This window comes from Dipodomys ordii, unplaced genomic scaffold (genome assembly GCF_000151885.1).
Source record: "Dipodomys ordii isolate 6190 unplaced genomic scaffold, Dord_2.0 Scaffold28, whole genome shotgun sequence".
Taxonomy (NCBI): domain Eukaryota; kingdom Metazoa; phylum Chordata; class Mammalia; order Rodentia; family Heteromyidae; genus Dipodomys; species Dipodomys ordii.
Genome location: NW_012267244.1, coordinates 12,526,491 through 12,552,821, shown reverse-complemented (window position 1 = coordinate 12,552,821; position 26,331 = coordinate 12,526,491). Strand labels below are relative to the sequence as shown.

The 26,331-nt window shown below is 37.0% G+C and overlaps 1 protein-coding gene across 8 annotated transcripts in view; it reads right to left on the bottom strand.

Moving 5' to 3' along the window:
* Nucleotides 1-26,331, bottom strand: part of Erbb2ip (erbb2 interacting protein) — a 125,150-nt gene that overhangs the window by 25,089 nt on the left and 73,730 nt on the right. For 6 of the 8 annotated variants that reach the window (XM_013015852.1, XM_013015854.1, XM_013015857.1 and 3 more), the window contains exons 14-19: nt 25,610-25,679; nt 19,320-19,419; nt 11,213-11,334; nt 9,868-10,041; nt 8,634-8,819; nt 1,260-1,374 (exon numbers count right to left, since the gene is read on the bottom strand). In XM_013015852.1, the coding sequence (XP_012871306.1) occupies nt 1,260-1,374; nt 8,634-8,819; nt 9,868-10,041; nt 11,213-11,334; nt 19,320-19,419; nt 25,610-25,679 (767 nt within the window). The remainder of the gene's footprint in view (nt 1-1,259; nt 1,375-8,633; nt 8,820-9,867; nt 10,042-11,212; nt 11,335-19,319; nt 19,420-25,609; nt 25,680-26,331) is intronic. The other 2 variants (XM_013015853.1, XM_013015859.1) reach the window with 1 other exon arrangement.

Genomic DNA, 26,331 nt, shown 5'->3' with positions numbered 1-26,331 from the left:
GAAATTACTTCATATACACATAGGGCATTTAAAAAATTTTTTTCTAGTAATGAAAATAAGTAATGTAATCAATATACAAACATACAATAAACAAGTGGATTTTTCAAAGGACAGTTCTCTCTAAATGTTTTTATGGCAACTTAAAGAACTATGAATGTCAATCTCTCAATACATGAGATGGCTGTGTATGTAACAATTATATTGAACTCAAACAGTATGTTATAATATAAACTAGAAGGGCAAAAAGTAGTATGTTTTGAAAGTCACCATAAAAAAAGACTTCTAAACTCCATTGTAGTCAAATTATAGAAACAATGTATATAGACACATCCATGGGAGACAAGGAACTAAGTTATTTTTGCTGTTCTCAGATCTTAGAAGCAGAGCTCAAGTAGTTTTGTAATCTCATTTTCAAGGTAACTAAGTCTTAGATTTTAAAATGCTTTCCTATACATATTTCTCTTATTTCTTCTCTTTATAAAGTTATTATGACAACCAGATAATAAAATGTGAAATATTAGTATATTACCTAAACTAGTAAGTGAAATGCTCAATAAATAAGAGGTATAACTACCATAAGGGCTATGTTGATAGTACCATTGATGCCATGAAGGCAAAAGGCAGGATAGACATTTGATATACTGTAAAGATAAGCAGGCTTTGGTGGCAAAGAATAGTAAAGAGCTATCTTTCAAAATCAATTTTATTTCTAGGAGTTTGGAATTCTTGTGTGTGTGTGTGTGTGTATGTATGTGTGTGTGTAAAATGGTAGGAATTGGTAGGAAAATAATATTCTAGGATATAAGACTAAAATAATATTGAATATGATTTTATAACAGTACTGCACTAGATATGAATATAATACATTACATACATTAGCCTCACTGCACGTACAATTAGGATACAGACGTGAATAAAAGTAATCCAAGGATCATATGGTAGATAAGCAGTAGAATTGGAATTCTAATAATCTAGGATTATCTGCCTGTAAGGTTTATGCCTTTACAAGTAAATCTGAATGAAAGAAAAGATTTGCTATTATTCTTAAAAATGAGATATGCACAAGAGCTATTTTCAGGAAGGTATGTTTTAAAACTTTCTCAAACAGGTTTAAATACACACACACACACATATCAATTCTAGTCATGAAGCATCCAATGGTATCCCTCCAATAATCATTTTTATAAGAAAATTTATTGCAAAAAATGTTAGAAATTTTAGATCATTTCTGTTCTTTGTGTAATCATTAAACATCTAACCTTTTTTGTTATTACTAAGTGCTACAACTTTTGGCTGGTTAATAGAAGTTTCAATTAATGGTGGTCGCATCTCTGCCATTTTCATCTCTTCATCAGAAGAAAGTTCTTCAGATTCCTATTTTAAAGAAAAGGGAAAAATTTTATGAAAATCAAGAATACTAAGAACATGTCTAATGTCTAAAATTACCTTTTCATGGTAATAGTTGATGAAAGCCATTATATAACTTTTTTTTTTTGGTCAGCTGTGGGGCTTGAAGTCAGGGCTTGGGAACTGTCCCTGAGTCTCTTTGTGCCCAAGGCTACCATTTGAGCCACAGTACCACTTGCAGTTTTTGAGTGGTTAATTGCAGATAAGAATCTCCCGGGGATTTTTCTGCTGGGGCTGGCTTCGAACTGTGATTTAGCACCTGGCTAACTTTTTAAAGATATGGCAATAAAACTATAGTACTTACTAACAATATGCTAAATTACCTTGCACTACCTTCTGTAGTGACCATATTCAAGTATATAGTGATTACTACGTGTCTGTATTATGTTAGATGTAGACAAACCAAAAGACTAGAACACATCCATCTCTACCCTTTGGGAAATGAGTTCAGTGATAGAGCCTCAAAAAATTATCTCCCCAATTCATCTGTCTCTCTGTCCTTCCCACCTCCCTCACAAAACTTTTGTACTTACCCTCCCTTCCCATCTGTCTCTGTCTTTTTCCCTCATGCTGGTCCTGGGGCTTGAACTCAGGGTTAGAGTTATTCCTTAGCTGCTTTGCTCAAGGCTAACACTCTACCAGTTGAACCATAGCTCTCCATCTGGCTTTTTGGTGGTGAATTGGAGATAAAAAGTCTCATAGACTTTCCTGACCATGCTGCTAGCTTTGAACCATAATCCTCAGATCTCAGCTTCCTGCATAGCTAGATTACAAGCACGGGCCAGCAAATTTCTTCTATTAAGAATAAATTTGGCTGAGATCTGAGGATCGTAGTTCAAAGCTGGCTTGAGCAGAAAAATCCGTGAGATTCTTATCTCCAATAAATCACCAAAAACTGGAAGTGGCACCGTGGTCAAGTGTTAAGAGTGCTAGCCTTGAGCTGAAGAGCTGAGGGATAGCAACCAGGCCCAGAGTTCAAGCCCCACGACCGACTAAATAAATAAATAATTTGTTTATTTATTTATTTATTCCCTTGAGTATTTTCTTCCCTGGTTCCAAGGAATAATTCGGTAGACTGAGACGGTCTGATTTCAACATGAACTAATGAAAATTTTTATCTAATGTGAAGACAGAATTTTTATTGTTTTCTGTGATGTTCTAATATTTGGCAACTGTCTCAGACAGCAAAGAAAATGAACTGTGGGTCAATAATTACAAAAAGAATATAAATATGAATCAGATCTCTTCTGCAAGGTTTAAGTTAAGTCATTCATAGATGAGCACTTTACAGCACTACAAGTATTCCATTAAAAAAAGCATGAAAATTTGAGATGCTTAGTGTCATAATATCCTATAGAGACCAGAAAATAATTTCAGAAAAAGGAGACAATGAGCATTTTTAGATGCTATAGGCCATATAATCAGTTTCAAATTCAAAGCCAGCCCGGGCAGGAGAGACCGTGAGACTCCTATCTCCAATAAACCACCAGAAAACAGGAAGTGGCCCTGTAGTTCAATTGGTAGAGCGTTCGCCTTGAGCTGAAGAGCTGAGGGACAGCGCCCAGGCCCAGAGTTCAAGCCCCACGACCGAATCTAGCAATTACCATAGATAATCATGTTTATCCTTAGACAATGGCAAATGGTAGCTGGTAAAGAGGAAAACAATTTCACAGAAGATTTGGAAATATCAAGACCTATATGTGGATAGTGAGAGAACACGAGAAGGAGGGAGGAATGGTCTACTTTAATCTTGGAAACCTGCAACACTTATACTGCTGACTACACTTTCATGAACATATATTTACACATGAGCTTTTGGTAACTGTAATTCCTGAAATCTCCTCCCATCCTTTGTCTCTGTGGCTAATGTCAACGAATAATTTAGTTAAGCCTATGGTTGTTGCGGGTTTTGTGCTGTTGTTGTTTATGTTTTACTATTCTTATTCTTTCCCCTTGGCTATGGCATTTTCGCCTATGGTTATGCTTGCAATAAATAATTTTATAATTTATAATCTAGCTTGATTGAGCTAAAAATCCACATTTGATTTGGATTTGACTTAGTAATGGTCTTGGCTATTGCTCAATTCTATATTCTAAAAGTAAACTATTAACAGCATCACCAACCTAAGATTATGGGATTGTTCCCTCTCTTTATTATTATAAAGATGATGTACAAAGGAGTTGCAGTTACACAGTAAGGAAACAAGTACATTTCTTTTTGGATACTGTCATCACTTCATTCTCTGACTCCCAGTTTTTCCCTTCTATCTGACAACTTGTATAGTTTGTTTTCAATATAGTGTCTAGTGAGTACCACTGCTGCATTTTCTTCTCCCTTCATCACAGTAAGAAATATCAGCCAGCTCTTTCCCAGCTCTTTCGTTCCCACCTCTCTTTCCCAGCTCTTTCTCAGCTCTCTCTTTTCTAGCTCTTTCTCAGCTCTTTCCCAGGCCTTTCCCAGCCCCATGGAGGGCCAATGTGGCCTGGTGCCAGCCAGAACGATGAATAAACCTACCCCTTACCTGAATACCACGTGTGTGGTGCTGTTCTTACTTGGTGACCTCATTTTTAAAAACCTAACATAAAGGGTGCCGTGACCCGGGAAGGGCTTAAAGTCAGGACAGGTGGGATTCCTCTCCATTTTTTTTTCTCTTTTTTTTTCTTTTTTTGTTTTTCCCTTTTTGCTCTGAGGAATACCCACAGTTCTGACGGCCTTTTGCGAACCCATCTGTCTGCTGTGGACACAGCGCATTGATACCATTGCTGGCCTTCACATCCACGTCCACACCACTTCTCTACTCTGGTGAGTGAATCTACTCTCTATTGTTCTCTGTTGCTCAGTCTCTGTCCAGACGTGGCGCCATGCCAGAGAGCTCCTACGGCCTTTAGCCGAAAGGCCGGTCACTTCTGAAGCGGAGGACACTTGGTTTTGGGGGCTTGGCCATTGCTCTCTAAAGGGCTCTGGGGTAAGTCGGGATAAAATATTAAAAAAAAAAAAAAGAAATATCAGCCATGCCTGTAATCCTGGCTACTCAGGAGGTTAAGATTTGAGAATGGAAGTTTGAAGGCAGTCTAAGCAGAAAAACTCCCATGAGACTCTTTCCAATTAACCACTCAAAAACCTGAAGTAGAGCCATGGCTCAAAGTGGTAGAGTGCTAGTCTTGAGCAAAAGAGCTCAGAGACAGTGCCCAGGACCTGAGTTCAAGCCCCAGAAGCACGCGCGTGCGCACACACACACGCACACACACGCACGCACACACACACACACACACGGAAGAAAAAGGGGGAAAAAAGAAAAAGAAGTTATCTACACACTCCGGATCCTGGAATACTTGCAAAACTAACTTTCAGCTCCTGCTTTTTGATGTTTATATTCCTAAAACCATAGGACAATTCAGTAGTAATTTTAACTCTAACACACAGTTTTATCACAGTAATACTCAGGACTGAACCTATCCTATTGATTTTATTTCATATGTTGCCTGTAACAATTTAATCAGATGGAACATGTGCTTTTTCCTATTTTCAAATGCTACTCTTTTGCTCTCAGACCATCCACATTTCATTCAGTTCTCTTATTCTGTCAACTGACATCTTTCATAAATAGGTCAAGGAAGTGGAGCTGTGTCTCAAAAGTGGTAGAGTGCTAGCCTTGAGCAAAAAAGTTCAGTGATAGCACTCAGGCCCTCAGCTCAAACCCCATGACCAACAAAAATAAACAAAAATAAACAAAAGCCTCATTCTCATTAAAGCATCCATGGATGTTTACAGCTAAGGAAAAAAAATCTCTCGTCTAAATTTCTTTAACACTTAATAATTTTCTTACATACTTAGCACAGTTCAATCTCTTTTTTGTGGGGGGGGGGGCTGCGGGTGGTCCTGGGGCTTGAGCCACAGGGCCATTTTCTGGCCTTTTCATAGTAGTTTATTGGAGATAAGAGTCTCCTGACCCATTCCAACAACAAGATGAACAAGATGCTATGCTGAAAAACTTGAACTTTACAACTTTGGCAAGGGGGTGGTAGTGGGGGTGAGTGGGGAGTGTGGTCATGGAGATGGGAGGGCAAGGATGGTAGGGGAAAAAAGGAGGAGGTAACAATGCTTGATAAGAAATGTACTCATTACCTTGCTCATATAATTGTAACCCCTCTGTATGGTATTTTCACAATAAAAAAGTTATTTAAAAAAGTCTCCTGGACTTTCCTGCCTGGGCTGGCTTTGAACCACAGTCCTCAGATCTCCATCTCCTGATACGCTAGGATTGCTGGCATGAGCCACAGGCACCTGGCTTCAATCTTTTTTTGAACTCATCAGGGCCTAGGGACTGTCCTGGAGCTTTTGTGATCAACGTTAGCACTTCGCCATTTTAGCACAGTTCTGCTTCTGGCTTTTTTTTGGTGTTTAACTGAAGGTAAGAGTTTCATGGACTTTCCTTCCTAGGCTGGCTTCAAACCTCAATCCTTGTATCTCAGCTTCTTGAGTTGTTAGGATTATACAAGCCTCAAGCACCTAGCCACAATCCAATCTTGATTGAATTTACAACCATTACCTATAGATATAAACATAGTACATAAATATAAAATTACATGAACAAATTTACTATGGAAAAAAAAGCCGGGCGCTAGTGGCTCACGCTCCTAATCCTAGCTTGAGATCTGAGGAGCATGGTTCAAAACCAGCCCAGGCAGGACCATCTGTGAGACTCTTTATTTCCAATTAACCACCAGAAAACTAGAAGTGGTGCTGTGGCTCAAGTGGTAGAGTGCTAGCCTTGAACTGAATAGCTCAGAGACTGCCTAGGCCCAGAGTTCAAGTCGGAAGGGAAGGGGAAGGGAGGGGAGGGAAGGGAAGGGAAGGGAAGGGAAGGCAGGAAGGCAGGCAGGAGAAAAGAAATAACCAACCCTTTGGGTTGGAGGCATGGCTCAGTTGGTAGGATGCTAGCTAATGAACTCATCAGGTACCAAATTCAAGTCCCAGTTTTAGATCAAAAAAGAAAGGACAGGAAAGGCAGAGTAAAGAAACGTTGTTCACCCATTAACTTTTTCAGCCTATGCTAGCTGCAATGCATACCGCAGTGTACTATGTAACTTACCTGTCTAAAACACATTCAAAAGTCATGTAGTCCTTTCCTTCCTGTAGCAGATATTAGCTCACAGGATAGCCATGAAAATAAATGGTATACTGTGAATTCCCTCAGATTTATGAGAAATATGGTATATTACTGTTTCTAGACCCAATGATGTCTAAAAGAATATCCCACAAGGATGGAGACACTGTCTGTGCAATGTATGCTAACAGTAGCCACAAATTCGTCAAATATGTCTATAGACCATCCAAAATGTGGTTGTGTAACTGATACAATGTCTTAAACTACTTATAGCTAAGTATTGAACATTGTGGCTGTAATTATTTATATTAAAAGTTGCAGCTTCATTACTTTATGGTATGATTGTTTACCAGTCCCCTAACAGTTTCTGCATGTTCTAGTAAATCCTACTCTTACACTCAAGACAACTGAAAATAAAAATCCAGATAAAAACTTCTTTGAAAATTATCTGCAGCCTTATTCATTATAGCTGAAAAGTGAAAATAAACCCAAGTGTCCAATTGAAAAATAACATGACATATACATACAATGAAATATTACATGGCCATAAAAAACAGGTAGCACTAAAAGATGCTACAATAAACTTGCTAATTTTAAAAAAAAGAACGTACTTACAAAAGACCACATACTTATGATTTCATTTATACAAAATATAAAGGATAGGTAAATCTGTAGAGACATATAAAGTAGATTTTTGGTTTCTTAGGGCTAAGGGGGATAGAGACTGAGGAATAACAGTAAAGTAACATATTTCTTCCCAAGATTATAGCAATACTCCAACAGTAGTGATAGCTGCACAACGATCTAAAACTTTAAGTGGGTTACTGTACAGGACGTGAGTTATCTCAATAAAGCTATTTATTTTAAGCATTAGCTGTCAATGATTCACTAGAAGAAACTCAACACATAAAGTTTTAAGAGATCAAAAACTTCACATATAATGGTAAGTGCTTAAATAAGTAAAAGGAATGAATGTACTTATACCAGCTTTTATTCTTTTTTGGGGGGGTCCAGTTGTGGGGCCTGAACTCTGGGCCTGGGCGCTGTCCCTCAGCTCTTCAGCTCAAGGCTAGTGCTCTACCACTTGAGCCACAATGCTACTTCCGGCTTTTTTTCTTTTTGCTTATGTGGTGCTGAGGAATCGAACCCAGTGTCTCATGCGTGCAAGGCAAGCGCTCTACCACTGAGCCACCTTCCCAGCCCTCAGCTTTTATTCTTCTCACTGCTTTTTCCTCCTTTTATTTTTGTTGTGCTAGCCTTGCACATACTACGTAAGTACTCTATCACGAGCTACATCTCTAGCCCTTTTTAATGTATAGAAATAAAGGGTGGAAGATATAGCTCAGTTGGTAAAAACACTTATCAAACATGCCCAGAATCAATGCCACAAAAATTTTAATTTAGAAAATAATTAAAAGCAACTATAAGCTGAGTGCTAGTGGCTCATACCAGTAATCCTAGATACTCAGGAGGCTGAGATCTGAAGATTGCAGTTCAAAGCTGCCTGGGCCTGAAAGTCTGTAGGACTCATCTCCAATGAACTACCAAAAAGCTATAATGAGAATTGTGGGTCTGGGAAGGTGGCTCAGTGGTAAAGTGTTTGCCTTGCATGCATGAGGCCCTGGGTTCGATTCCTCAGTACCACATAACCAGAAAGTGCTGAAAGTGGCGCTGTAGCTCAAGTGGTAAAGCTTTAGCCTTGAGCTGAAGAGTTGAGGGACAGCGCCCAGGCTCAGAGTTCAGGCCCCCATGACCAGCAAAAAAAAAAAAAAAAAAGAATGTGGCTCAAATATTAGCCTTGATCACAGAAATTTAGGAACAAGGACAGTGCCCAGGCCCTTTAGGTCAAGTCCGAGGACAGGCAACCAAAAATAAGAAAACCATTATAAGTATATATTTTACAGTAAAATAGACCATAATCAAACTCATCTAGTAGTTAAATCTCTGTGTACAAGGAGTATGTAAACTCTTAAGTTTAAAATGACAAATGAGCAATATTTTAGCTAATTTCTGAATGATAAATTCATTAACCTATTTTCTACAATAATATCTTTATATAGCAACATTAAACATACTAAAAATTCTTGTAACTACTCTGGAATAATCATGAAATCATACCTCAAAAACATCATCATGGTTAACAATATGCTTCAAGTTTTCCAAGGCTTTCACATTTGCAGTCTGTGGTAAATTCTCAGGACTGTTCTCAGCTTCGGGTTCACTGATCTTCTGGACAGAGTTTCCTATCATATACTTTTCTCTATCATCGACTTTACTATTTACTGGAGTTGTACTTTCTACAGTCTAGGTAAAAGAAAAGATAAAGACCTCATATCCTTTAAGTTTTATATCTATTTTTACATGAAAGTTCAGATAAAAAAATTAAGTAATATATAACCTTAAGCTTCAGATAAAAAAAATTAAGTAATATATAACCTTAAGCTTAGATCAATCATAAACTGTAATCACCCATAGATAGTAATGCCCATTTTGGGGCGTAAAGACCTGTGAACTACATGAAAATTTTAAGATAGAAAAAAATATTTTCCTTGCAGAAGTGGCAAGCTGGTAAGGACACATGAGTCACTAAGCTCAGCACACTCAACAAAGAATACTTAAAAGTGTGCTAATAGTGCAATAAATAGTAAAGGACATGATAAAACTTTTGTTTCAGTGGTACCATGTGCATGGTAAGTTTATTAAAGGAATATTCAACTTAAGAGATTTATGAAGGTGAATGTCCTATGTCATAGAAATTACACTAAAAATTAGTGGATCAGTATTACTAAAATTGAGAGAAAAGAATATTTTCTTAATAATGATTTTTTTTGTTAATCATCTTATTCTGTGTCAAACAATGATTTTCTTTTTCCTTTTTCTTTTTTTTTTTTGTCGGTTGTGGGGCTTGAACTCTAGGCCTGGGTGCTGTCCCTCAGCTCGTCATCTCAAGGTGAATGCTCTACCACTTGAGCCACAGCACCACTTCCAGTTTTTTGAGTGGTTTTTTTGGAGGTAAGAGTATCATGGACTTTCCTGCCCGGGCTGGCTTTGAACCATGATCCTCAGATCTCAGTCCCCTGAGTTAGCTAGGATTACAGGTGTGAGCCACCAGCTCCCGGCTAGACAATGATTTTCTAATGCTGACATATCCTAGCATTCTGGACAGTCAATGCTTGAGAGTAACAGAATAATTAGGGAGTTTACTGAGCTTACCATCCAGATCAGGCAGCAGAGAACATACTCATAAAATAAGAGTACATTTACTGTATACAGTGACTATTTTACCAATACTTAAAGTTAAAAAATAACTCGAAATGGCTTTAGTCAATTATTTTGTATTCAGTTTTCTAACCTTCACACCCACATCTTTATTTGCAACTTGCTGATCTTCATGTGGTTTCAAATCTCTCCCAGAATCTTCACTTGTTTCTTCATCTTTCAATCTATGTACAATGGTTTGTACAGTTTTGACCATATTCTTAAGCTCATCTGGATATGGTGTTGGATATCTTTTTAAATTTCCCTCCTAGAGAAATAAGTGAAATACAAAATATAAAATATTTCTAATGACAATCTCAGAATTTAATGTGCAATCTATCTGATTTGCTATACATTGAACTCACTATGGTAATTGTGAAGACATGATAGGTTCAGAAAGCATTTTAGGGTAAATAAATATGTGGCTTTAGCACAAAATAGTTAAAGACGCTATAGTAAATTTCAATATCATAAAAGTTTTTAAAGTCAACTTAGTATTTTCCATTTGGAGATATATACTGGAAATACTGCCAAAATCTTGTCATCTGTTTGAAACAGGTATTATCAGAATACATGTAAAATTTAGACACATGGATACTTAGGTCTCAAGTACCAGAAACCAAACATTTCAAGGTCAATTTAATTACTATTTTATAGGCTTCAACTAATTTACACAGGGGCAAATAATTAACTTAAAAATAGGCTATATGGTATTCAAACATTTACCCTCCTTCTCAAACCTATGAAGAATTGAAAAGTTTGTAACAAATAATTGTTTATTTGTAGGATTTATGTATTTTGGGGAGAGAGAGAGAGGGAGAGAGAGGGAGAGAGAGGGAGAGAGAGGGAGAGAGAGGGAGAGAGAGGGAGAGAGAGGGAGAGAGAGAGAGAGAGAGGGAGAGAGTGTGTGTGTGTGTGTGTGTGTGTGTGTGTGTGTGTGTGTGTCCGGCTTTTTGCCCGACTTGTGCACTACCATTTGAACCACAGTTCTACTTGCCATGTTTTTTTTCTGGTGGTTAGCTGGAGGTAAGTCTCATAAACTTTGCCAAATTCCTCATATCTCAGTCCCCTGAGTAGGATTATAGGCATGAGCCACCAGTACCCACCTTATAAATATATTTATATATTTAAGGAAAAGCATAACCACTACAAATAGGGCAAACAGAACGAACTACAAAATCCTGGAGTTCAATTTTTAAAAAAGACCATCAAAACATTAAAGTTCTCCCAAGGCTTTTGATGCTAGGCAAGTTTTTCACCACTTGATATAATTTTATACTGCTCTCATATGTGGAATATTTAAATCAGTAAGTGACTTGAGAACAAAGAATAAATCTAGTAAATCTTTGTAAATAAAAACAACATAGTCTAGGCACAGATTACACTATTTAAATATCAGTAAACCTGTCTGAAGTTTGAAAGAAAACTCACAAACTCACCCTGGGAGGCGCTTCCCTTTCGTCTTTGTCTTCGTCACATTCAAAAGCTACCTGGGCCCGCTGTTTCCTCTGTTCTTCCCACAAGGAAGGATTAAAACTTTCATTATCTGATATGAACATAACTAGAGAAAGGAAAAAAAAACAAGATTATATTTTACTGTAATTACAGAAAACTATTATTTACTCATAAGTTTCATTTTAAGTTATATTCATCACAAGTCTGTCAGATAAAGCTGGTCAATGTCAGCAATAAATCTTAGGGTATATGCAGGCTTTGATTTTAAGACTTTTTTTTTACAGGCCAATCACATCATTCTTCCAGGAAGCTTGTCTTATTTTACTACAAAAAATGGTTGCTAAAACACTACAGATAATCTAGTTTTATGCAGTATATCATGATACTACTGTAAGTAAGTCCTTTCATTCAAACTTTCCATTTTTGCATCTTCCTAGTACCAATAGTTTAGTATTTATAGAGGAATAAAAAAGTTTGAAGACAGCTGGCCACTGTCATCCTAGCTACTCAGGAGTCAGAGATTAGTCAGGGGCAGGAAAGTCCATGACACTCCTCTCAAATTAAACACACACACACACACACGCTGGAAACACACACACGCTGGAAACACACACACGCTGGAAACACACACACGCTGGAAAAGTGAAGCCCTTGGCTGAAGTAATAGAGTGTTAGCCTTGAGCAAAAAAAAAAAACTCAGGGACAGTGCCTAGGTCCTGAGTTCAAGCCCCAAGACCAGCATATCCAGAAAAAAAGTTTGATTGAGTTATTTTTATTAAAAAAAAAAAAAAAGCATTACTCTGGGCTAGAAGTATGGCTCAAGTTGTAGAATGCTGGCCTGGCAAGCACAGTTCGAGTTCACATTCCAGTATCGCCATCAAAAACAAAAATAAGGATTACTCTAATAGCATTTTATTATGTCTTTGTAGTAAATATTATACATAATATAAACTATACATACTAACTAATGAAGTACAATATATTTTCTATGTAATGGTGTAAAGAAAATGGGAATTTTTACTCAACTTACATATCTTAGTATCAGATAATGTTTAAAAAAGATTTAACAAGCCTGAGGAATTTTGTGCTATTACTAGACATCTAAAAACTTTAAAATAATGCATTTAACTAGTATACATCACTCTACAAAAATTACACAATACAAAAAACACAGCACAACTTGCTGCCTATTAAAAGAAAATAACTATTCTTACTACTCAAAACAAAGAGACTAAAAGCACCCAAAAGTAGCTAAAAACAGAAATTCCTGGAATTATCAAATATAGTCAAATTAAACATTTACATAGAGCACATCCAAAAAATTCAAATTATCACTTATATTAAGACTGCTTGAGCTCTTTACACTTTTAAAAACCTCAAATCCAGATTAAGAATGCTATGAAACAAGTATGAACAATAAAAATGGGACATTAAAAAAAATCGACTTATTCAACTCATTTATTTAACTGATTTTGCCAATACTGGGCTTGAACTCAAGGTCTGGATACTGCCCCTGAGCTTTTTTGCTCTACCACTTGAACCACATCTACATTTCTGGCTTTCTGGAACTTAATGGGAGACAAAAGTCTCCCTGACTTTTCTACCTGGGCTGGCTTTGAACCACCATACTCAGATGATAGCCTCCTGAGCAGCCAGGATTATAGGCATAAAACGCTGGCACCCAACTGTTTGTTTGTTTTTAAGACAGGGTCTAACCATATAGTCCAAGATGGCCTGGAATTTGAGATCCTTCTGGCTTACTCTCCAAGCACTGGAATTATAGACATGTGATACCGCAATAAATAAGAGTGAGTTCTTTTTTAACTTGATGAACATGTACTTGATGAATTAGACTTTTTGTTTAAAACAAGAGTGGGATGTAGTTCAAACTTCTGTTGATGATTTGTGTTATCATTAGAAAAGCAAACAGAGATGGATAGTTCTCAACAAAGTCTATTTCTATGATTCATAAAATTCTCTACGTCGTGGGTAGTAATTTGTTACCAGCCAGTCCCAAAATATGCAAGTGTGCTAGATTATGCTGAAGTAATTTTATATCAAAATTAATTTTGAATCCTAGACAGAGAAAGTAAACTATGACCATGCCTCTCATTCTTACCAACTTCTTACAACTACACTTCTAACTTGTTTGTATAAATCACACATCTTTGAAATTTAGGACACCAGGAAATTATTTCCTACTCATCTTAGACACCAACAGTTGAATATGTAACTGAGGAGCCCAGCATCAGGCTGCACGTTTTCTCACCCAAAACTTGCCAATATCCTGAATGATTTCAATCTGTGATGATCTCTCCAAACATTTTAATTTAATAATTCCTTGATGTCTTCAATTACAATGTTCATCTACACATCAGCTGAGTCATTGATAATCATAGTCATACTCAAGACTCTGGTTCCATTTAGTTTTCAACCTCTTTGACCATCACACCTGTCCTTCAAATAATTTGCTTCCTTATTGCAGATAAACTTGCAGTCTTAGTCACAACATTTTTCCCTATAAAAATACTCCAAGTTTCCTTCTCTAGAAAAGCTGAGACATCATGATAAACTACCATTACGACTTCAAATTTGCCTCCACAGGCAAAAGGCTTTCATATCTTAGTAGAAATTTAATAAAAACCCTCAGGCTAATAATTTTCCAACATCTGTTCTCCAAGCTATAAACTCTTGTATGATACATACAATCCCTTCTTCTTAAGACTAAGGAATGGGGCTGGGAAGGTGGCTCAGTGGTAGAGCGCTTGTCTTGCATGCATGAGGCCCTGGGTTCGATTACTCAGCACCACATAAGCAAAAAGAATAAAGCCGGAAGTGGCGCTGTAGCTCAAGTGGTAGAGTGCTAGCCTTGAGCTGAAGAGCTGAGGGACAGCCCCCAAAAAGACTAAGGAATGCCTCTATGTAAGCCCAAAACTTTTATTCTTTCAAACTTATTCATCACGATCTTTGTTTACAATCTTCAAGGCAAGGGATTTTGCATGTACTTATCTCTAACATAATGCTTGTCATACAGGTGAGTAGTGAAAATTAAAGTAAATGTGAACAAAGTGTGGATTTTTCCCAAGTTAGTATAAAACTACAACTTAAGAATAATATATATAGAGAGTCTGAATCATGAGATTCAGAGAATGAGAATAAAATAAATGCATTTCTACAACTTCAAAGGAAATTCATCTTACAACATCGATGTAGTTTCTGAGTCAGGATTGTGAGCTTATTTTGTCCAGTGTTCTCCTTATATATAGTGTAATACATTCAGTGTTCTCACTCACAGTGAGATAGATGAGGATGTCATAAACAAAGAACTACTAAAAGTGATACATGGGGCTGGGAAGGTGGCTCAGTGGTAGAGTGCTTGCCTTGCATGCATGAGGCCCTGGGTTCGATCCTCAGCACCACATAAGCAGAAAAAGCCGAAAGTGGCTCTGTGCCTCAAGTGGTAAGAGTGCTAGCCTTAAGCTAAAGAGCTGAGGGACAGTGCCTAGGCTCAGAGTTCAGGCCCCATGACCCACAAAAAAAAAAAAAAGTGATACATGAACTCTAAGAGGACTTAAAACATCCTGATTGATTCTTGTATTGTACTTGATTACACAAGTCACCACAGACTCTTCAACCTTACAACAAATCTCAAAATAAAAACTCAGTGTCAAGATGTTTCTACTTGTACTTTTTTGATCTGAAATGAACTTCTTGCCTGAACTATGATTTAAGAAGTAGGAATATTTGGGTGCTGTAATCCAAGCTACGCAGGAGGCAGAGAATTGTGGTTTGAGGTAAACCCAGACAAAAAGTTTGAGAGGCCTTATCTTAACCAAGATCTAGTTACAGTGGCATATGCTTATTATCCCAGCTACACTAAGAATAGGAGGATCATAATTCAAAGACAGCCCAGGGAACAAAGTTCTTGAGATCCCCATGTCAAAAGAAATATCTGGGTCTTGTGTCTGATATGCATCTATCATCTGGTGTGGTAGTGTGCAGAAAGCACAAATAGCAATCTAGGCCAGTTCAGGCAAAAATAGAAATCCTATCTCATAAATACTGATCAAAAAAGGGATTGAGGTATGGCTCAACCAGTAGAGTACTTGCCTAGCAAGCAAAAACCCCTGAGTTTAAACCTGTACAGTTAAAAAAAAAAAACACAAAAAACAAGCGAAGAATATGAATGAAATAAACTGAACTGACAGAAAGGGAAAACAAGGGCAGAAGTATTTAAATCATGATCAAGGTATGTAAAGGCTTATAATAAAACAGTTTATAAAGAACAGCAAGGAACACTTCTAAAAAGACAATGAGTATTTCAAGTTGTAAGTCAGAGGCAACTGATGACAAACAGTATATATTTTCTAAGATATTGTAAAGATGAGAAGTTGTGAATATAAAGAACCCAGTCCTATGTCAGACTACATCAAATTGGCTATTATGTTAACATTTTTATGGCAGGCTTAACAGTTTCAAGGTAATAAACAAAAACTTATATAACTTGTTTCTGTAACTAGTGATAATAGAAAACTTTCTATCCTATCTCCTCCATTCTTTTCTTGAGACATGTAGGCTAGGCTGATTTCACACTTAAAATCCTTCTGCCTCAGCATCCTAGGGCTGGAATTAGAGATGTGCAAAACCATGCTGGCTTATTTCTTACTTTGTTATTGTTGTTTTTTTTCTTTTGTGCCAGTACCAGGGCTTGAACTCAGGACCTTCTGCTTTCACTTGGCTTTTTCACTCACTGATGCTCTACCATGTGAGCTATGTATCCAGTCCAGTTTATTTTTTATGATGATGATGGTATAGTTGTACAAAGGTTTCCATTCCGTAAGACAGGTTATGAATACAAGCATCTTGGTCAATGTCATTCCTTCCATCTTTCTCATTTTCCCTTCCCATTCCTACCCTAAAAGCTATAGCTCAATTTTTACATACTGTACACTAAATATAATGACTGTATTTGCTCACTCTTCTTCCATTCTTGTGCTACCCCCTCTACCACCAGGGTCCTTCCCCTAACCTGAACATGTATCCATTTCCTGGTTTATTTCTTATTTTTTAAGAGAAAAAGGATTATTTCATAAAGTGTTGTTTCATGGGCATATTTGATAATATTTATTTAGATGTAGTAGCTTTTCATACTGAATTTGAAGTTCAGGTTTGTGAAATGTTACATGTAAAAGGTTTCATTGTAAGCCAGGTGCCTGTGGTTCATTCCTGTAGGATCTGAGGATTGCAGTTCGAAGCCAGCCTGGACTCTTATCTCCAATAAACGACTAAACAAACAAGCAAACAAGGTGGAAGTGGCATTGTAACTCAAGTGGTAGATAGCTCACTTGGAATAAAAGAAGCTCAGGGATAGTGCCCAGCCCCAGAGCTCAAGCCCCAGGTCTGGCAAAAAAAAAAAGAAAAAAAAAACAACAACCTCATTTTAAGGTCTATAAATAAAACTTTAAGAATAGGCTTGTAAAAGTAAGATTTCTATGCCAGTGGCTCATGCCTGTAACCCTGGCTGCTCGGAAGGTTTGAAGTCAGCTCAAGTAGAAATGTACATGTATCTCTTATCTCCAACTAACTCTCAAAAATCCAGAAATGGAGCTGTGGCTTAAGTGTGCTAGCCTTGAGCCAAAACGCTCAGGGACAACACCCAGGTCCTGAGTTCAATTCCTATGACTGGCACCAAAAATAAAGACAAAAATATTCATCTCTAACTTTCAGATTTAAGTGAAATATAGAACTATACTTCCATACAAATATAAAACTGCTTAAAGTACCAGGCCTGATGTAGTGTTTTATGTAAGTAATAATTTTAATTTAGAAATAAAAAGTCTAAATCATGCAAATTAACTACTAGTACAACGTATGTGAATTATACTACTTGGATACACCATTAAAAATTTTGTTTGACTTGGGACTCATATTTCAATTTTTCATCTTTATCTCTAAGAATGGTTAATAGGAAATGGAAAGTGTGAGTATCTTATAAACAACAATATGATCGGCTATATAGTATGTACAAATAAATATTTACTTTTTTTCTTTTGTGTGGTACTAGAGGCTGAGCACAGAGCCTACCATTTCAGTTATGTCCCATTCCGTAACTGTTCTTTGTTTTTGTTGGTTGTAGGACTTGAACTCTGGGCCTGGGCGCTGTCCCTCAGCTCTTCAGCTCAAGGCTAGCCACCCTACCACTTAAGCCACAGCGATACTTGTGGTTTTCTGGTGGTTTTTTGGAGAAAAGAGTCTCATGGACTTTCCTGCCCAGGATGGCTCTGAACTGTAATCCTCAGATCTCAGCCTCCTGAGTAGCTAGGATTAGAGGCATGAGCCACCAGTGCCTGGCTCCGTAACTGTTCCTTTATGTGGGAAGAGAGAATTGCTAATACTTAAAGAAAAGGAATGATTTCTTAGAGACTTAATGTTCTTTTCGCAAATGTGAAAAGCTGTTTCAGCAATGGGCCATGTAGTAAAACATTTTAAGCTTGGAGTGTCTGCTACTAATATGCAACTCTGATGACCCAAAGTGGACATAAACAATATGTAAATGATTAAATGTAGCTGTGTTCAAATGGAACCCTACACTTATTTCTAGGTAAGAAATCCAAAGCTTAACAATTTAACCTGTCCGAAGAATATTTTATAAATTAAGAACACGATTATTTTATATTTTCTTCAGTGTTATATTTTCTTATATATTAAGACTTAAGTTTATGAGTAATTCAGACCATAGGTATTTTCACTTGCTTCAGAAAAAAGATGCAAACATATATTACAATCATTTATTTTAAGAATTATTTAAAATTCTCCTAAGTCCCACAAACAGTAAAAAGTCTTGGCAACTTAAAATTCATTTAGCAATTTTGCTTTGATCAGTCAGTGTGTCTTTGTAAAAAAAATAAGTTCCTACCATTCTCAGTCCTTGGCTGCTAAGGAAACATGTAGTTTATACACACATTCAGACATAATACAACATATGCTAAAAACAACTGTTCCTTAGTCTTCAGACAAACTGTATGAAACAACTAAAGAGTAATATTTATAGCCAGAGTTTTATAGCTCATCTTCTAATAATATACAGAATCCAAGGGTAGTGTTACAAATATTTTCTGGTTCAGTACTTCTAATTACATACATTTAAAATGCAATCTTAACATTTAATTAAATGTGGTTTTAAAAACAGAAATCTACAATTGAGGGTATCAGCAATTTGATTTAAAGGAATTTAAGGAAGCATATAATACACTTAAATCTCTTAAGTTCAATTGACTGTAATTCAAGAGATATTTCTTTATTTCCTCATTATTATGGGAGAACTTTTTTGATCAATATTTTAAAGTTCCAAAAAATAGTAATGCCTTTAAGACTTAAAATTTATTTGGCATCTTTGTTTTGATTATTCAGGGTTTTTTTTTGGGGGGGTCCAGTTGTGGGGCCTGAACTCTGGGCCTGGGCACTGTCCCTCAGCTCTTCAGCTCAAGGCTAGCACTCTACCACTTGAGCCACAGTGCCACTTCCAGCTTTTTTTCTTTTTGCTTATGTGGTGCTGAGGAATAGAACCCAGGGCCTGGAGCATGCAAGGCAATAACTACCACTGAGCCACCTTCCCAACCCCTTCAGTATTTGTTTTTAAAAAGAATCTTTGTTGCTGTTCTTCTTAATGTACTTATAATGTACTATGTGATTTTTTTTTGTTTCTTTTGTGTGTTTCTCCCCCACAGTATAACTCGTTTTCACTGTATTTGAATCTGGTGCCTGCATCTTGTATATACACGTCACTTTTCTAATTTGGGGAGGGGAAGGGAAAAAACAAAATGCTTAAATAGGGATACAGGTTGGCCCATAGTAACAATGAGATGTACAAGTCACTATGTTGAAAATGAGCTTTTACAACTTCAGTGGGAGGAGGGAGTGGCGGGAGTTGGGGAGGTGGAGAAGGAAGACATGGTAAGGGAAAAACAAAGGAGGAGGCAACAATGCTCAATAGAAAATGTACTCATTACCTTACTCATATAACTGTAACCCTCTGTACAGTTATTTGTACAATAAAAAACGTATTAAAAAAAGAAATTCTTAAATTCCTACCATCCTCAGTCCTTGGCTGCTGAGGGAACATGTAGTTAGTAAGCACCATTTTCTGAGTCTCTGAATCAGTTTCTTTTTGAAGAGGTATCAGAGGTTTGGACTAGGGAAAGAAAATAAATGTTTAATCTTCAGAAGCAAAGACAAATCTAGCAATTCCTCTGCACAAAAACTCACCATGTTTTACATAAGCAAGGTATAGGTTATAAAAACAAATCTAAATACATACCATAAAAATACTTTAAGCACTGATTTGAAACATACAGAAAAAATGTTTTTTTTTTGTTTAAGGCAAATTCAGTGTTGTGTAGTTATCACTAAAATATTTCATATACCAGGCGCGCACGCACACGCGCGCACATACACACACACAAACACACAATCCAAGAATTACTTTATTACAATGTTTATTTAATAAAATTATAAAATAGGACTTTCTATTTTATGTTACTTTGCCTTCTCAGGTATTTATTTTGCAAAGATGCTTTTGGAAAAAATCATTTGGAAGGTTTAATCTATTTGAAAGTTTATTCTAGTAGCTAAAAGTAGAGTGCTTACAACAACCATTAAGCTATAAACTGCTTCTCTTTCCTCCTCCTGTTTCATCTCCGTAAACGGCACCATGTTACTCAGTGGTGGTGCCCCCGGGTATTGTAGACTTGGTTTTTTCTCAAGGGTTTTTTTTTCCTCTTGACAAATACTTTAGGCTTAATTCTTAATATGCCCAATTATTTTTCAAACTTTTTCAGCTAAAATTTTCCCAATAAAAGTCTTGAGTAACTATAGGTAGGCAGAAGAATTATCCAGTCCACTCTTCTCACCATACTATTAGTTAATTCTTGTGAAAACCTGATAAGCTATTCTTATCCTGTAATCTTACTATTGATCAAACATTCAAAACTTTGTGACCCCCTTCTTTGTCTGCAATAAGCCAACTGGCAAACCTGGAACATTTTCCTTGACTTCCTAAAATAATGGGAAGGAGAAGTATCCTTTCCAAAGATAATGCTTCCCTGAAATCTCAAATATAGGATGATTACCCTCCTGTAGACACCCCAAATCAGGAGGTGAAGACAGCATTTATAACACTGTGAGATCATTGCTGTTTTATTCTCAAATTTAAACTCCTATTCCTTTGAGGTATATACACCTTTCCTCTACATTCAATTTCTTTTCTTATTAGCCATTGGCCTACTGGTAGAATTGATATTCAGGTTGATCATCCTCTAAAAAATCTGTAATGTGAGGGAGGGGATGGTAGGGGGAAAACAATGGAGGGGCTAACAATGTTCAAGAGGAAGTGTACTCATTACCTCACTCATGTAACTGTAACTCTCTGTATAGTATCTTTACAATAAAAAAAAAAATCTGTAATGTTCCAAAATGTGAAACATGTTGACTGCAACGTGGTGTCCTAAGTGGAGAATTTCACACCAGACCTCACAAGACATATCTTATGTCTAAAAGTATTATACAAAAATATATCTCATTTGGTGAAAAGATGTAGAGTAAAGATAAGCTCTGGAGTTACATGGTAAAAAGAAAAATCAAAAGGATTTAAATAGTTTAGTGCTAGGATCAAATGAAAAGATCACTTAAGTTACATAAAATTGGGGTCAGAATGGATGTAATATGGCACTAGAAGTGTGGGCAATAATAGAGACTGAGACCTGCTACAATAGCCTAAGTCAAGAAACTCAGTATTATCCAACAGAACTATAACGTGACACAAAACTGGGAGCCATAGCTGGGTGCAGGTGGCTCAAGCCTATAATCCTAGCTACTCAGGAGACTGAGATCTGAGGACTGTGGTTCAAACCCAGCCCAGGCAGGAAAAGTCTGTGAGACTCATCTCCAATCAAATACCAATAAACTAGAAGTGGCACTGTGGCTCAAAGTATAGAGCAATAGCCTTGAGTTTTAAAAATCTAGGGACAGGGGGCTGGGATGTAGCTCAGTGGCAAAGTGCTTGCTTAGCAAGTGCAACGTCCTGGGTTTTTTTTGTTTTTTTTTTGGGTCCGGTCGTGGGGCCTGAAATCTGGGCCTGGGCGCTGTCCCTCAGCTCTTCAGCTCAAGGCTAATGCTCTACCACTAGAGCCACAGCGCCACTTCTGGCTTTTTTTCTTTTTGCTTATGTGGTGCTAAGGAATAGAACCCAGGGCCTCATGCATGCAAGGCAAGCACTCTACCACTGAGCCACCGTCCCAGCCCCCTGGGTTTGATTCCCAGTACCAAAAAAGAAAAGACAAAAAAAAAAAAATCCAGGGACAGTACCCAAACCCTGAGTTCAAGCCCAACAACCAATAAAAATAAATAAATAAAAAGGAAGCCATAGATAGTTTATAATTTTCTAGTTATTTTTTCTTTTTGCGGGGGAAAGGGGTTACTAGTTCTAAAGCTTGACCTCAGGCCTTGGGTACTATCCCTGAGACTTTTTGCTCAAGGCTATCAACTCTACCACTTAAGCCATAGCTCTACTGATGTTTTTTTTGGTGATAAGTTGGTAATAAGAGTCCCACAGACTTTCCTGCCCCAACTGGCCTAGAACCACAATCCTCAGATCTCAGCCTTCTGAGTACCTAAGATTACAGTCGTGAGCCACTGACACCTAGCTGCTATACTTTTTTAAAAGGCAAAAAGATGGACTAGAAGAGGTAGCTTATGCCTGTAATCCCAGCTACTCAGGAGGTAGAGATAAAAAAGACAGTGATTTATGGTCATCAGAGGCAAAAAGTTGGTGTGATCCTCATCTCAACAAGAGAGACATTCACACACAGTGAGAACAAAGGAGGACACTTTTACTAGAGGAATAGAAAGGCACAATGTCCTTGTGGATCTGATCATACAAAATAATTTATCAAAATGAACTCCAGGAAGTAGAAACAGGGTTTTGGGGTTTTTTTTGGCTGTTTTTGTTTTCTTTTATGTATTGTTTGTCTTTATGTCTTTGGGAGTATAAGAGGAGGCACAGAAATGGAGGGATAAAGAGTAAACAAATGCAGCAATGGTACTCACTAGGCACTACATAGAAAAAGAACTATACAACTTGTGGATGGAATGGGAGGAAGAAATGGAGAGAGCGAGGGAACAGATGACACTGCCCCAAAGGAAATGTACTCTTTGCCTGATTTATGGAACTCTAATGCCTCTGTTTTTAGCATTTTCAAATACAAATAATAATAATAACAACAACAACAACAGATAGCTCTTTCTTAGTTGGCAAGCTGGCTTGGACATAAAGCAAGACCAAGTAAACAAACAGGACTGGGCTGTAGCTCAAATGGAAAAGCACCTTTCTAACAAACACAGATCCTGAGTTCAAACCTCAGTATCAACAAAAAAGAGGTTCCATACTCAGTACAGGAAAAAAAAAAAGGTAAAATTATTTTAAGCTAAATATGGTGGCACATGCTTGCAAATCTCAGGTCTCAGGCAAGAGGATCATAAGTTTGAGGACAGTCTGGCTAAACTACATAGCAGGATCCTATCCCATCTACTCTGGAGAGAATAGGATTTGATTTCAAGGCCAACGTGGGAGAAAGTTACCAAGATGCCGCTACTCAACAAATAAACTGGGGGCAACATCACATGCTTGTAATCCCGGTATATAGAAGGCACTGGTTAGAGTAACTGTGACTGAACTAACACGAAAAGCCCTATTTGAAAAATAACTTACTTTATATTTTGTTTGTACTAAGGATAAAAAAATCCATACACTAATCTCACTTTGGATTTATTTTATGACACTAGTATTAGTGTATTGGACACTTCAAGACAATGTAAAAGATGGAAAACAGCCATTAAGAGAGGTGGCAGCAGGGATAAAGCAAAGTGCACTAACAACTAAGATATTTAAGGTTCAGTAGGACTTAAGTGATGGATTGGACTGAAGTACAGATGAAACCATGGTTAAGGGTTACAGTCCCCACAACTTTGACTCATCACATAGTTCTTATTACTGACTTAAGGAACCCAAGAAAATCAATATTTGGAGCAGAAGGTATGCTCAATATCAGGTTGACTGAGACACCTGCATAGCAATGTCAAAGAGCCACCACACTATGTGAAATGCAGTTTAGGTGCTATACTGGGTTGAAGACGGTGTTTCAAATAGAATGGAGAAAGTAAGAGGGTCTCATGCAATTATGTAAGACACTGGGAGAAGAACTACACCTAAAGAGGAGACTTGAAGAATAGTGAGAGATGAGCAGCAGAGAACGCTAAGACATCACACAGCACTCCCACCCCACTGCTCCTCCCACAATACTTGCTGATCACGCTCACCAAAGCTGTCAGTTTCTAGATCTTTGAACATACTCCTCATACTTTGTTCCTGACTTTGCTACCCTTTGCTGTCTTTTTGTTATACCTGCCTTAGCAAAATTGTAGACCAGATCATTCCAATGGTCTGTTTTCTCCATAACACATAGCTAAACAACTAGTATCACTGCAAGTTTGACTTCTCAAACTTGTTCCTGTTCTCAAACAGGAATGTCTAACAATTACTCCTGAAAGCATTATGTCCTTTTTTTCCATTACTATTTATAAATTTACTTCCTAGTTTATTTGAATCACAAGTTTGTAGTATTATTCCCAATAGCCAAGATAAAAAAAAAATCAACCCAACTGTCTGTCAATGGATGAATGAAGACAATTTAGTATATATACAAAGAGAAATATTCTTGTCTTTAGAAGAAGAAAATCTTGCCATTTGTAACAATATGGATGAACCTAGAGCACATTATACTGAGTGATATAAGCCAGACACAGAAACGTAAGACAAATACCATATGTTGTCACTAAATGTGCATTCAAAAATAGAAGAACTCACAGAAAACAATAAAATAGTTAACAGGCTGTGGCAAGGGGTAGGAGAGAATATACTAGGCAAAGAACATAAAATTTCAGTTCAACAGGAAGAAGAAATTCAAGAGTTCTGCTATAGACCATGGCAACTATCGTTAAAAGTGATGTATTGTTTTTGTTGTTATTGTTGGTGATGTTTGTTTTTGCCTTGGGTTTTTAGGGGGGAGGGGCTCAGAAAGGGAGGAAGGGAAAATAAATGCAATAATGCTATTCAGTATACACTATGTGGAAAATAACCTATATAACTTGAGGACAGGTATGGGAGGGGGAAAGTTAGGAGAAAAAAACCAAAAATACTCAACTTATGAAATGGTAACTTCTTTGCACAAACTTTAATTTTACTTAAAAATATAATACATTGCACAACTATGTTTATTGCAACATTATTTACCACAGCTAAGATATGGAACCAACCCAGATGCCCCACCGTAGATGAATGGATCAAGAAAATGTGGCATATATACACAATGGAATTCTATGCCTCCATCAGAAAGAATGACATTGCCCCATTTGTTAGGAAATGGAAAACCTTGGAAAAAGTTATATTAAGTGAAGTAAGCCAGGCCCAAAGAAACATAGGTCCCATGGTTTCCCTTATTTGCAATATCTAGTATATGAATGAGTCAAGCAGAAAAGGTCAGATAATGTGATGTTAGGAAAATAAACCCTTAAATATGTATTTTAATGTTTTTTCTTTCATGCATGTGTTTCTAACGCATTTATACGATTATCTCTTTGTTGCTTTGTATGTCCCTCCCCCACAGTATAACCCCTGCTTTCACTATATTTGATGTCAGTATAACTTGGGGAGGAGATGGGGAAAAACAAGTCATTTAAGGATACAGGTGGACCTGTTGCAACAATGAGAAGTACAAGTTGTCATGTCGAAAATGAGCTTTACAACGTCGGTGCGGGGGGTAGGGGGGGAGGCTGGGAAGGGATGCAAAGGATAAACAAAGGAGGGGGCTGCAATGCTTGGTAAGAAATGTATGCCGTATCCTGCCCATGTAATTATAACCCCTTTGTACAGTATGTTCACAAAATAAAATTAAAAAAAAATATATATATATATAATACACTGTATTCTTGAAAAATGCACAAAGTAAATTTTAATGAACTCATCCCAAAAAACCCACAAATACATGGGATAATGATATTATAATTTGGCACTACTAAGTATGATTTCCTAATCTCTCTACATTTAAATGGGTTTAGAAACTAGGCAAGGTCCAAGTACATTTACTATTTATAAACCAGTACCTGCATCATAAAAATTATTTTCTAAATATTTCTGAGATTTTACTTAATATAAACATACAATGCATTTTTATATGTGCACCTATATGTATCTGCCTTTAAATGATCAAGAGTGTACAGTTATATTGCATAATTGGAATTCCATTAAGTTACAAAATCAGAATGCCCACCTGATTATCTGAGAGCCACATAGCAGTCAACTGCTGCAGTTTTGTAAAGCTAAAGGGCAAATGCTTTAATCTGTAGGGAAACAAACAAAAATTAAACTGTAAGATGAGAATATTTAAAAAGACTCCAAGTTGGAGCTGAAGATATAGATTAGAGCAGTAATTTAGCATGCACAAGACTCCTGGGTTCTATTCTCAGTACCACAAAAACAAATAAAACAAAACAAACGAAAGCTAAATCTAATGGTTTTCTAAACAATGCTATAAAGTGGTATATGCAAACAGAATGAAAAGGAGAGAAAAGCCCAATATAGTCTTTGTATAGAATGTAAGATTATCAAACTTTAAAAATAATTTTTCAATTTAATCAATTCAGCAAGCAAAAAATGAATAATCTAGTTACTTCAAATATTATCTGATCTGTTAAGTTGGGTTTCTGTTGGTCACGACTACAATTCTAGCTACTCAGGAGGCTGACGTCTAAGGATCCTGGTGCATTGCCAACCCAGGTAGGAAAGTCATCAGATTCTTATTTCCAATTAACCACAACACATACAGACAGACAGAGACAGATAGATAGACAGACACACAGACACACAGACACAAAGTTGGAAGTGAAGCTGTGGCTCAAAAGTGGTAGAATACTAGCCTGGAACAAAAAAAGCTCAGGGAGCAGGGACAGTGCTCAGGCCTTGAGTTCAACCTCCAGGACTGGCACTCATGTG